The 14,007-nt window shown below is 41.0% G+C and overlaps 1 protein-coding gene across 3 annotated transcripts in view; it reads left to right on the top strand.

The window, feature by feature from the left end:
* Positions 1-818: 818 nt before the first annotated feature.
* Positions 819-14,007, top strand: part of LOC307117742 (protein sel-1 homolog 3) — a 32,816-nt gene continuing 19,627 nt past the window's right edge. The window contains exons 1-8 of one of the 3 annotated variants that reach the window (XM_079802782.1): positions 819-1,028; positions 2,548-3,073; positions 3,844-3,970; positions 7,871-7,992; positions 8,109-8,224; positions 8,357-8,421; positions 8,732-8,855; positions 8,988-9,117. In XM_079802782.1, the coding sequence (XP_079658908.1) occupies positions 981-1,028; positions 2,548-3,073; positions 3,844-3,970; positions 7,871-7,992; positions 8,109-8,224; positions 8,357-8,421; positions 8,732-8,855; positions 8,988-9,117 (1,258 nt within the window). In that variant the 5' untranslated portion in view covers positions 819-980. The remainder of the gene's footprint in view (positions 1,029-2,547; positions 3,074-3,843; positions 3,971-7,870; positions 7,993-8,108; positions 8,225-8,356; positions 8,422-8,731; positions 8,856-8,987; positions 9,118-14,007) is intronic. The other 2 variants (XM_079802781.1, XM_079802783.1) reach the window with 2 other exon arrangements.

The raw sequence follows: 14,007 nt of genomic DNA, 5'->3' as shown, positions 1-14,007 counted from the left end.
TTCGACTCACTGATTCATAATGCTTCGAAACTTCATGATGCCTTGTTTTGAAATCGGTCATCATGACATAAGTCGTTATTTAGGGTTTTTTTGCGCACAAAAACTATTCTCGTCGCTTTATAAAGTTATTGTAGAACCACTGTAGTGAGATGGACTTTGTAATGACGTCTTTAGTAGCTTTTATGGGTCTTGAGAGTGAACTGTGCATTGTGCCAATGGAGGCCTTTCTGAGCGATCAGATTTCAACTAAAATATCTTCCTTTGTGTTCCGAAGATGAACGGAGGTCTTACGGGTGTCGAACGACATGAGGGTAAGTAATAAATGACAGCATTTTCATTTTTGGGTGAACTAACCCTTTAACCCCATACGCAGTACTTTTATTATGGATGGATGCACTTTTTTAGGCTCCAAAATCTCAGGTATCACTCCCATAAAGCTTTGGAAGAGCCAGGATATATTAAAACAAATATATATATAACTCAGATTGTGTTTGGCTGAAAGAAAAAAATCATATACACCCAGGATGGCTTGAGGAGGGTGAGTAAATCATGGGAATTACCCCTTTAATAGTGAGAAATGGACCCTAATCTAAAGTGTGACCTTTAATTATTTACAGAGGTTCTTTATAGGAAATTAAATTGTTCATATAACATTTAGTTTGACCTCCTGGGATATGGACGAACACCACTTTCATGATAAGGTTAACTTCAGCCTTTCTCTTAAAAGTGAAAACAGTGCCATCATCAGCTCTCTGAACTGCAGTAGCGTTCTTCAGTCGCGTCGCTGGCATTGCCGATGAGGCGCGTCCACGCGTAATGAGTGTGCCCGGGCGTATACAGTGACACACACACACACACCTGTCATGCTCACACACGGAAGAGCGCGATACTCAATGAAACATGTCGCGACAGTAAACAGCTGAAGTTTTAGCGTCATAGCGTTCAACACATCGCGCGTCGCGTTAGATAGCCTAGTGAAGATGAGAGTTGTGTTGAGTTTCATCTGCACAGCTCTTCTGCTCTCACCGGTAAGACACTCAACTTTATTTTCACTTCTATGCAACTTCCATAGTTGCTCGAGTTTCACTTTAATATTTAAAAAATATTTTACTTTAATATCATTAATCATTTACATGTCTGTTTTTGCCTGTTATTGTTGTTATCTAAAGAAAGAAGTGATTTATTTGTATTTGTATGTTAAGCTGAAGTACCACGTTCTTACCATATTTTGACGTGGCACCATAATAACAAATATGTACCATGGTAGATTTATAAGTAGGCTATCTGAAGTTACTTGGAGTGTAAATACTATTGTAATCCAGTACAAAGACAAACTATTATATTTTGCTTAAAGATAATGACCCCTGTTACTTGGCCTACTATGAGTTCCCCCCATTGTGACATTAAGCACATATTCCCCATTATCAGTAGCATACTATGAGGCGCCACGTAGGATTTAAATCAAACTTCGCTTATCAATACACGTGCATATACACCTATAAATTACTCGCATAGCCTATACATGTATACTATTGGATGTTCAAAATACATATATGAAATACACGTGCACACTAATATGAAATCCACACCAATACATATTATGTTAGTAATGAATGCATACACACTCGTGAATAACTTGCATATACATATAAACTTGACGCACGCATAGACCTATAAATACTCGCATATACATATAAACTGCCATGCATATAGGCTACACCTATAAACACTCGCACATACATATACACTCACTGCACGCAGACAGACACACCTATACACACTCGCACATACATATAAACTTCCATGCATATACACCTATAAACACTCGCACATACATATAAACTCGATGCGCGCATACACATCCATAAAACACTCGCGCACACATACAGAATAAAACGTGGATGCATGCTTTAGTTGTGTATATATGTATATGCGAGTTATTTCATATGTAGATGTGCGTGAACTTTTCAGTGCAAACCTACGTGGCGCCTCATAGCCTACTGTGCTGTGGGAAAATATCATTTCTATAATGCTACAACATAACAACAACAAAAAATGGATACGTTGATGAACTAAATAAAGGTTCTTTATTGGCATCGATGATACCATGAAGAACCATTAACATCCATGGAATCTAATTCCACAAAGGGTCCTTTATAGTGAAAAAAAAAACATTTATTTAGATTATTAAAATGTTCTTCAAACTAAAAACTGGTCACTGTTGACCAAAAATGTTTTTTCTATGGCCTTTTGGAACCTTAATTAATCAAATACTAGATAAAATATCACAATACAAAAAGAAAGAGAAAGAAAGAAAGGATCTTATAGCATTTTCTTTATGCAAATGTATTAATTTGTTTGTTTGGGAGTAAAATATGATCCTGACATTTCAGCCAACTACAATGCCCGGCCAAAAAAAAGAAGTCGCTGCTTGGATTTAAATAGGCAAATGCTTAAGGGTCAATGATCGGATCATTATTGCAGTGATTTTTACATTTCTTTGTCATACTGGAGATGTGAAGTGTGGGTCAATCTGTCTCTCTGAAGGTTTGGTGTGAGTCTCCTGACACTGATAGGACTCTTCGTGGAGACTTTGTACAGTTTGGAGAAGCTCCTGACAGAGTAATGGACAAATGCAGTGTGCAGGTCCAGTATAACTGCTCTGCCGCCTGCCGAATCGCTGTCGAAATTGTTATTTCCACCCCAACAAGGACAGGAGTCATAGTCTACAGAAGGACCTGGACTAACCATAAGAGGTTTGGAAAACCCCGATCCAGAAAGGTTCCTCTGGTGTTTCCTCCAGCTGTGCTGTACCGGAGAGACTTTTCTGTCAGGCGACCGCTGGAGGCGCGTGATGTGGTGCTGAGGGCCTGGCTGCTTCATCACGATGAAGAGGAACCTAGTGGCAACCATGACGGATATGACCGATCCCTTGTTAGAACATCTACGCTTTTGAGGACACTACCAACATCTCAACGTCCGGCATGTCCACAGACAAGATCGGTCTCATGGGGTGCGTGGCTGATGTGGCAGCTGAGCAAAGATACTGTGAGAAAATGTCCACAAGAGTCAGGTGGGAACCTAACTGACCAATCAGAATGCCTGGAAATTTAAATAAAGAAATGTTAATAAATAATGTTATGATTTACCCTTGCCCTCATGTCTTTCCAAACCCATATGTTGTAGCAATTTTTTCCCCATGGAACACAAAAAGTCATAATTCACTGAACATTTTAGGTATCACTTTAGAATACTGTTCTGTCTTTAATAACTAGAAAGGAACAAACGAGTAATATTCTAAACATTCTTGTAATTAACAAGAAACTAATTAACAAATTATTAAGTAATAGCGCTCAATTGAATGTGGTAGTTCACTATTAGCTAATCAGTAACTACTATTTTTTTCATACCTCCCAGAGACTGCTAATAACTATACAGGTTCATAATTGATATGGATAATGCATACTGTATATTTCATTCTAAAATGAAGATCATGGTAACCCACTAGTAATGACTAAGGTCAAGCTTTTGAGTTTTTCTGGATAGTAATTTCTTCAGGTGGATTTGGTAACACTTGAGTCAATTAAATTAGGTCTGTTCCCCAATCAAGTCTGAACACAGACTTTATTATAGAGTTTCAGACGACTGGGTCACTCTGAACTGTCATTATGTCACTTGTGTTCCACTGGGGGGAAAAAAGACAAGATGGTGAGAAAAAAAAGAGAGAACTAGTTTAGGTTGTTTTGAAGATACTGTGCTGTGATTATTTACTAGGTGCATCAATAGCAGATTATACTCTTAAATTCTGTTGAATCATTTATCTGTTCATTCATGCCTTTCCAGACACTGTGGATATCCTTACTTTTCCATTTGCGAGTACTGGTGAGAGGTTTGGGATGATACACACATTCTCGCCCTTCAAAAACAGAGATCTAGAAAGGAGACGCACCCTCGCTCTCAAACAGCCAAGGTCAGACTTGCTTTCAAGAGGCTTCATTAAAATGTCTCACTACTTCTTGTTAACAAAAGCAATGCCCCAACCACCCAGAAAACTCTACCAATGCCCTAGCGATAACTCAGAACATCTTAGCAATACCCTAGAAACGTCTTTGTGTACACTGTCTATAGCAACACCATAGCCACTAGAAAACACCCTAGCAATGGCCTAGAGACCACCCAGAAAAGCCTCGCAATACCCTAGTCACCACTTAGAATACCTTAGCAACACCCTAGAAACGTCTTTGTATACAGTCTATAGCACCACCATAGCCACTACTCATAACACCATAGCAAACACCCTAGCAATGTCCTAGAGACCATCCAGAACAGTCTAGAAACACCCTAGTCACAACTTAGAATACCTTAGCAACACCCTAGAAACGTCTTTGCATACACTGTCTGTATCACCACCATAGCCACTACTCAAAACACCATAGCAAACACCCTAGCAATGGCTTAGAGACCACCCAAAACAGCCTAGCAACACCCTAGTCATTACTTAGAATACCTTAGCAACAACCTAGAAACGTCTTTGCGTACACTGTCTATAGCACCACCATAGCCACTACTCATAACACCATAGCAAACACCCTAGCAATGTCCTAGAGACCATCCAGAACAGTCTAGAAACACCCTAGTCACAACTTAGAATACCTTAGCAACACCCTAGAAACGTCTTTGCATACACTGTCTGTATCACCACCATAGCCACTACTCAAAACACCATAGCAAACACCCTAGCAATGGCTTAGAAACCACCCAAAACAGCCTAGCAACACCCTAGTCATTACTTAGAATACCTTAGCAACAACCTAGAAACGTCTTTGCGTACAGTCTATAGCACCACCATAGCCACTACTCATAACACCATAGCAAACACCCTAGCAATGTCCTAGAGACCATCCAGAACAGTCTAGAAACACCCTAGTCACAACTTAGAATACCTTAGCAACACCCTAGAAACGTCTTTGCATAAACTGTCTATATCACCACCATAGCCACTACTCAAAACACCATAGCAAACACCCTAGCAATGGCTTAGAGACCACCCAAAACAGCCTAGCAACACCCTAGTCATTACTTAGAATACCTTAGCAACAACCTAGAAACGTCTTTGCGTACACTGTCTATAGCACCACCATAGCCACTACTCATAACACCATAGCAAACACCCTAGCAATGTCCTAGAGACCATCCAGAACAGTCTAGAAACACCCTAGTCACAACTTAGAATACCTTAGCAACACCCTAGAAACGTCTTTGCATAAACTGTCTATAGCACCACCATAGCCACTACTCATAACACCATAGCAAACACCCTAGCAATGTCCTAGAGACCATCCAGAACAGTCTAGAAACACCCTAGTCACAACTTAGAATACCTTAGCAACACCCTAGAAACGTATTTGCATACACTGTCTGTATCACCACCATAGCCACTACTCAAAACACCATAGCAAACACCCTAGCAATGGCTTAGAGACCACCCAAAACAGCCTAGCAACACCCTAGTCATTACTTAGAATACCTTAGCAACAACCTAGAAACGTCTTTGCGTACACTGTCTATAGCACCACCATAGCCACTACTCATAACACCATAGCAAACACCCTAGCAATGTCCTAGAGACCATCCAGAACAGTCTAGAAACACCCTAGTCACAACTTAGAATACCTTAGCAACACCCTAGAAACGTCTTTGCATACACTGTCTGTATCACCACCATAGCCACTACTCAAAACACCATAGCAAACACCCTAGCAATGGCTTAGAAACCACCCAAAACAGCCTAGCAACACCCTAGTCATTACTTAGAATACCTTAGCAACAACCTAGAAACGTCTTTGCGTACAGTCTATAGCACCACCATAGCCACTACTCATAACACCATAGCAAACACCCTAGCAATGTCCTAGAGACCATCCAGAACAGTCTAGAAACACCCTAGTCACAACTTAGAATACCTTAGCAACACCCTAGAAACGTCTTTGCATAAACTGTCTATATCACCACCATAGCCACTACTCATAACACCATAGCAAACACCCTAGCAATGGCCTATAGAGACCACCCAAAAACAGCCTAGCAATACCTGAGTCATCACTTAGAATACCTTAGCAACAACCTAGAAACGTCTTTGCGTACACTGTCTATAGCACCACCATAGCCACTACTCATAACACCATAGCAAACACCCTAGCAATGCCCTAGAGACCACCCAGAACAGCCTAGCAACACCCTAGTCACAACCTACAATACCTTAGCAACACCCTAGAAACGTATTTGCATACACTGTCTATATCACCACCATAGCCACTACTCAAAACACCATAGCAAAAACCCTAGCAATGGCCTAGAGACCACCCAAAACAGCCTAGCAACACCCTAGTCATCACTTAGAATACCTTAGCAACACCCTAGAAACATCTTTGCGTACACTGTCTATAGCACCACCATAGCTACTACTCATAACACCCTAGCAATGGCCTAGAGACCACCCAGAACAGCCTAGCAACACCCTAGTCACAACCTACAATACCTTAGCAACACCCTAGAAACGTATTTGCATACACTGTCTATATCACAACCATAGCCACTACTCAAAACACCATAGCAAACACCCTAGCAATGGCCTAGAGACCACCCAAAACAGCCTAGCAACACCCTAGTCATCACTTAGAATACCTTAGCAACACCCTAGAAACGTCTTTGCGTACACTGTCTATAGCACCACCATAGCTACTACTCGTAACACCCTAGCAATGCCCTAGAGACCACCCAGGACAGCCTAGTAACCACTTAGAATACCTTAGCAACACCCTAGAAACACTGTCTATAGCATCACCATAGCCACTACGCATAACACCTTATCAAACACCATAGCAATGGTCTAGAGACCACCCAGAACAGCCTGGCAACACCCTAGTCACAACCTACAATACCTTAGCAACACCCTAGAAACGTATTTGCATACACTGTCTATATCACCACCATAGCCACTACTCAAAACACCATAGCAAACACCCTAGCAATGGCATAGAGACCACCCAAAACAGCCTAGCAACACCCTAGTCATCACTTAGAATACCTTAGCAACAACCTAGAAACGTCTTTGCGTGCACTGTCTATAGTACCACCATTGCCACTACTCGTAACACCCTAGCAATGCCCTAGAGACCACCCTGGACAGCCTAGTAACCACTTAGAATACCTTAGCAACACCCTAGAAACACTGTCTATAGCATCACCATAGCCACTACGCATAAAACCTTATCAAACACCATAGCAATGGTCTAGAGACCACCCAGAACAGCCGAGCAACACCATAGTCACCACGCAGAGTACTTTAGAAACACCCTAGCAATTTCATAGAAACAACTTGGAGGACCTTATTAAGAACCTGGCAACACCCCTACAATCACCCCACATTATTTTACCAACAACATAGCAATGCCCTACAAAGCACTAAGAAAACAATAGCAACCACTTAGCAACACCCCAGTTATCACTCAGAACACATTAGCAACACCATAACAATGTTCTTAAAACTACCCAGAGCACCTTAACAACAACCTGGCAACACCCTATCAACCGCAATACCTAGCAACGCCCCAAAGAAACCACTCAGAATACCTTAAAATTGGATTTTATTGGTTTTGTTTCCACAGAATTGTAAAATTCCAGTTGTATTGCTTTAGATGTAGTATGCGATAACATATCTAATCTTATTTGTGCTCAACATAAGCACTTCATATGTGCTGGCTCAGCTGTTGATATGATAATGGTATTCCTGTAATGCTTGGAATGTTTTAGAATTTGTATAGGGTGATGGTACTGTATTTTTAAAACTCGCATCCTCTCCTCTCTGCAGTGTGACTCTGTCATTGTGGCTCTACTTGCTGAGCTGGTGCGGCCAGTCGATGTGTGGGATAGTCAAACATGTTAATGAACACAGGAAATATGGAAGCCCGCTCATTATGCTGTCTGACGCAGGTAAGCCAGTCAGTGTGCATTCCATCATGTGAACTATACCGTACATCGTACTGTACTATATATTATATTTCCATATACACCTTAAATGTGATGCGTCAGTATGTCTTGGCCCTCAGGTAATATAGTGCTGCAGGTGCAAACGGTGACTGGAGAAGAACAGGCATTTACAGCACACACAGAGTTACCCCTCCATTCCTGGATCCGTCTGGACATCTTCTTTCAGGCGTCAAAGGTACATCAATCATATTCATATATGCATTGAGTCATTGTGACACTGAATACATACAGAATTACTTCTGATGAAAAATCATTCAGGTGTGAATGTATTAGAAAGTGAACTCTTGTACGTTTTTTCATATGTCAGGCAAAACTCACAATCACAAAGGTCTTCCCTGCAGGACAGACTTCGGAGTCCACTCATTTTTTTGAGTAAGTCATAATGTCTCATCTACACTGAAAATTATGTATAATGTTTATTATAATAACCATCAAAGGTTAGAAACGGTAAGAATTTTTAAAAGTAAAAACATATATAAAATAATATTAATGCAGCCAAGAAGAAAAAATTGCATCAAATATTAAGATATTGTCCCCAAAGAATTCACATCATACCTAGTAATTAATATGACAGTATTATAGTAATATGACTTTTTAAAGACCAACATTTACTGTTTTTTACAGACATTTTATAATGGAGTTCATGTCTAGTAAAACACAGTAATTCTTAATTTTTTTTCAGTTTTCGTCAGCCAGTTAAATTCATTGACACGTCAGGATATTTTGTGTTTGGTGGATGCAAATACATGAAGGGATTTCATGGCTATTTTGGACCAATCAGATACTATCGTTTAGGCTCAGAAAAGGTGAGTCCAACTCTCTTATCAATGGATAAATGCATATGACAAAATCTATTTATTATGTCAATATTAATCACATGATACAGTATGCGGTCAGACATTCTTAAGCCGTATTACCTTGTATCGTTTCTATTCAAGGTGAAAAACCCCCTGTCCCCTGCTAGGACGCTAGAAGGGCTGGATAGATTCCACAGACACTGTGAGGAAATGCAACAGGTTACTGAGCACTATCTGGAGGCATTGAGACAGAACCGAGACATCTCTAGAGGTCAGTTAAAATCAGTGTTGGGGGTAACGCATTACAACAAGTTACACAATCAGATTACTTTATCAAGAAACGAGTAAAGTCATGCATTACTTTTACATTTACAACCAAATATCTGAGTTACTTTTCAAATAAGTAACGCAAGTTACTTTGTTTTCACATTTATTGATTCACACCTCTCCTTTCCCCATGTTAAAGGGGATATTATGCTATAATATTATGCGTATTCACTTTTTCAACTTTAGTTAGTGTGTAATGTTGCTGTTTGAGGAAAAAAAGGATCTGCAAAGCTCAAAGTCCTGGGCCCGTATTCATAAAGATTCTAAGAGTCCTCTCAGAAAACTCCTAATTTAGCTTAAAAACTTTTACGTAGGAGTCTTAGCTTAAGAGCTATTCGGGACTGATCTGAGAGTAACTCTGAGCAAGGAAAATACAAAAACTTTTATCTTAGTGAAGAGGCGGGGCTGACCCCGTTGCTACGTATGACACAGTCTTTTGTAGACTGTGATTGGTTGGTTGTCCAAAAAGGGGAAAAAAGGAGCACTTTTAAGTATAGGGTCTATTCTAAGCCTTCACTTTGAAATTACAAGCGAAAATTGTCCTATTTTACCGTTCTCTCTCACGCACACACACATTATATATATGTATATAAATCCTTTTATTATTTACCATGCTGTTAATTTCCTATAAGGTATTTGATTGGCTTAGAATTATAAACATTGTTCCACTCTTTCCAATTGCACTGATTGCTGGCATGTCTATTTAATTGGTGGTTTGAAAGTTGGGCTTAATGCAACAAACATGATCCCTGCACGATCTAATCTATAGCGTCTTATTAAGTCACTCATCCATTGTCTTCAACACATTTCTTCTCCCTCTTCGTCTTTCTGCCATTTTCTCTGCTGCTAAAGAAACTCTTAAGCCACTTAAAAGTCCTCGTCCGTGCTCCTAACAAATTTGACCTTAAGACCTCTTTTAAGGGTTAAGATGCTTTCTGAATTACTTTTTTCTTTACTAGGATTTTTCAGTTCATTTTAAGAGTAAACGCCGACATTTCTAAGACTTTTCTTAGAATTTTGTCACTAGGAGCTACTCTTTGCATTAAGATTCTTTATGAATACGGGCCCAGATGTTTTATGTAACAGAATCCACTTTCCAAGAGCTACAATGAACAGCTTGTTTAGACTACGACATTTTTTTCCCCGGATCTTGTGAAGTACCAGTGTTACTCATTTAAATAATCCCCACCCACAGAATACGCAAAAGAAAGGAACGAGGCATGTTTGAGCTGCATTAAAGAAGAGTGTTGTGTCAAAAAGAGACACAGTTTTTTCCACAACGTTTCCAAAACTCATTTGTTTGACCTTCCTATGGCTGACGAACTTAGGGCCAGATTTATTAACAGTTTGCGCTAGCGCAAACCCTTTTTTGGCCATTCACCTTAATTCACCTTAACGCAGAAAACTGCGATTTCTATGAACAGTTCCAATTATAAGTTTTGCGAAGAGAGTCACTGTAATAATGTAATAATGATCTCCAATGGTGGAGGTAGCGTAGATGCAGTGGTTACAGTTTCCAGTGCAGGTTTCAGGACGGATACATGGAAGGAAGGAGAGAAACGATAATCAGCAGGAAGCTCTAGTCCAGTGGTTCTCAACTCCAGTCCTTGGGACCCATTGCTCTGCACATTTTGCACACCTTATTTAAGGCACCTGATTCTGATCATCAGCTCGTTAGGAGAGAGCACCATGAACTGAACTGAGTGTGTCAGATAAGAGAGACACAAAATCTGCAGAGCAGTGGGTCCCCAGGACTGGAGTTGAGAACCACTGCTCTAGTCTATAGGTCACCAGGTTGATTTGTCTAGGAAACTACTGGAATTAGGGATTTCGGTGAAAAAGTCTATTGCTAGGTTTGACCATTGTTGAGGGATGGGCAAGGGTTCCAGTAGCCCTGCAGGGAGTTGACAGGGAGTTCTAACTTGTGCACAGCCATGGCAGGCATTAACATAAGTAGTCACATACTTGGAAGAAGAGTGGGCCACCAGAACGAGTTATGTACCAGCATTGCCATTCTTTGAATTCCTGGGTGACCAGAGCCTAGGGAATTGTGCACCCACTGCAAGACCCTTTGTCTAAGATTTTGGGGTACTTACTTCCTATTGGAAGGACATTCTGATGGTGGTGGTTCATCTTGTTGTCCACGATGAATCTCATCCATAATGTCCCAAATGGATGGGTGCAATGATGACTGACTGTGGCAGAATGGGTTCTGAACGAGGTAAGGAATGAACTGGATCATGTCTTCATAACAGGGCATCTGCTTTGCCATTCTTGTTGCCTGGATTATAAGCAACAGTGAAATTGAATCGGGTGAAAAAGAGTGCCCATCTGGCCTGTCGTGGATTCATTCTTTTGGCTTTTTAATATATTCCAAATTCTTGTGGTTAGGGATGACTTGAACTGGGTACCTGGATCCTAGTCGTTGGCTTAACGTCTGATACATATGGCACATTTATCTGGAAACACTTCAGGAAGTTTTGACACTTCAGGAGTTTTGAAGTCGTCATTTGATTGGTGGAATTCTACAGGATGTCTGCGAAATGTGTGTGTTGCATTCTTTAACGGTCCACTTGGAAACAAATGCTACGACTCCAAACTCCCTCGTGGAAGAAGAACGCCCTCTTGTTTACAACTGTGACAATGGGCGCTTACCAATGGGATCAACTAAACGCTGGATTTTCAAAAGTATGTGAAGTTTGCGGCTCCATTGTTGCAGTAAACTTGAACATCGTTCTTGAATTAATCAATTAGAAATGCAAGCCGGTCTGTTATTGCAGGGACATCGACATTGTCACGCCCCTCAAAATGATGCGGAACAAAACAAACTGTGATTGTTTGCGTTACATGTCAGTCAAACGTCCTCTTTGGGTGGGCCCTGACCAATGAAATCTGCGATGGAGTCCAGACCTTCTGCTGTGACTCTGAAGGTCTGGCTACGCATGACTACCTGGATCCCTCCAACCAGTGCCTCCACTCCTCTAGGGCAGATTTGATGGACCGCAGTTCCTTGTTTCCAACATCATAATTAATTTCAGCAGGAGTGAGTTTTCTGGAGAAAAAGGCACCTGGGTGGGGTTTACCTGGAGAACCATGGCGCTAGGAGTGTACAGCTCCGATGCCACAGTCTGAAGCCTCCACTTCCACTATGAAGGGGTGGTCTGGATCTGGGTGTTTCAAGATGGGAGAGGTGGTGAAACTAGAGTCTTTTAAAAGCATCTTGTGCATTCTCAGGCCAAGTCAACTTCTTAGGGTTTCCTCTGAGTAATGCAGTGATAGGGGCTGCAACGGTGCTGTAGTCGCCTATAAAAGTTTGCAAATCCAAGAAACCGTTGTAGTTCCTTGATGGTTGTGGGCGCTGGCCACTTAATGACTGCCTTGATTTTGGATTTTGATTTTGTTTGCCTGACGAAGACCCTTTTGGGTTGAAACGTTGCATGTTTTAATAAATCTTTGGGAGCAGTATTAACAGTGTGCAGATTTTTGTTTACTTTGCCTTGATTTTGGACTCATCCATCTCGACTCCTTTGGAACTGATATTATATCCTAAGAAGGCTATGGTGGTGGTGTAAAACACACACTTTTCTGCTTTCACATTTAACTGATGGTGGAGTAGACGGTTGAGCACGGTCTTGAGTTGTTGAATGTGCTCATCCATGGTCTTAGAGTGGTCTAAGACCTTGGGAAGTTCTCTGAAAATTTAATTGACAAATAACTGAATAACTGAAGGTGCATTGGCAAGGCTATAGGGGATGACCAAATTCTCATAGTGCCTCTTAGTGGGAATGAATACAGTCTTTCCACTCATCCCCTTCTTTGATACGGACCAAGTTGTAGGCACTTCTGAGATCCAGCTTAGTTTGGGACTAATGGCAGGGGATAGCGGTATTTAACTGTGATGGCATTCAGACCCCTGTAGTCTATACATGGCCGCAGTCCACCAATTTCCTGTCCACAAAAGTGACGGATAAAGCCTGATGCTAGTGTCTCCTCCATCCTTCATAGCCTTGCCCTCTGATGATAAATAAGGTTCGATGCCGCTCCTGAATCCACTAGCGCTGTAACACATGATTGGTTATCTTCAGTTAAAATGGCCACAGGAAGAGTAACATTTTGACTGGAAACTGAATCGAATGTGATGCTCACATTCTGTGATTTAGCTGAGGCTCTTGCCTTATTAGTGCATGTGTTACAATGGTGTCCATGTTGGCCACAGTAGAAGCATTACCCCTCGTCTCATCTGCGTTCCTCCTCGAGCACCCTTGTATGCCCAATTTGGTTAATCAGATTCGGCTGACGATGTGACAGGAGATGGGCAGTTGCAGAGAAATTCTTGAATGCACTGGATCACGGCTGATTGTGCATTAGATTGTAAGATTTTAATGGTCAAGGTAATGTACTCAGACAAAGATTAATCCTTGCATGCCAGCTCGGCTTGCAGAGTGGGATTTAAACCTTCACAGAATACTGATTTGAGAGCAATATTATTCCAACCGCTCTGTGCTGGACGAAATTGTACTGCATAATCAGCTGCACATAATTTCCCCTGGCGTAGATGTAATAACTGCACACAAATGTATCTTCCCCCTGCAGGGTTTTCTAAAACTTCCTTAATCTGTTGCGAGAAATATGTGAAGGACTTGCGGATTTATTCATCATTATCCTAAACTGCCGTGGCCCACTCTAATATGCTTTTTTGGTAGCTCATTATAAAAGCATATTTAACTGTTTCTTGATTAAAGGAGTTGGGTTGGTGAGTGAAACATATTGAACATCGCCTTGCCAACTTTTCTTGCAGTGTCAGTCTTACCGTCTCAGGGATTGAGGAAGGCAT

The sequence above is a fragment of the Gobio gobio genome (assembly GCF_949357685.1).
Source record: "Gobio gobio genome assembly, chromosome: 21".
NCBI lineage: Eukaryota > Metazoa > Chordata > Actinopteri > Cypriniformes > Gobionidae > Gobio > Gobio gobio.
This window is presented reverse-complemented; position numbering and strand designations above follow the sequence as displayed.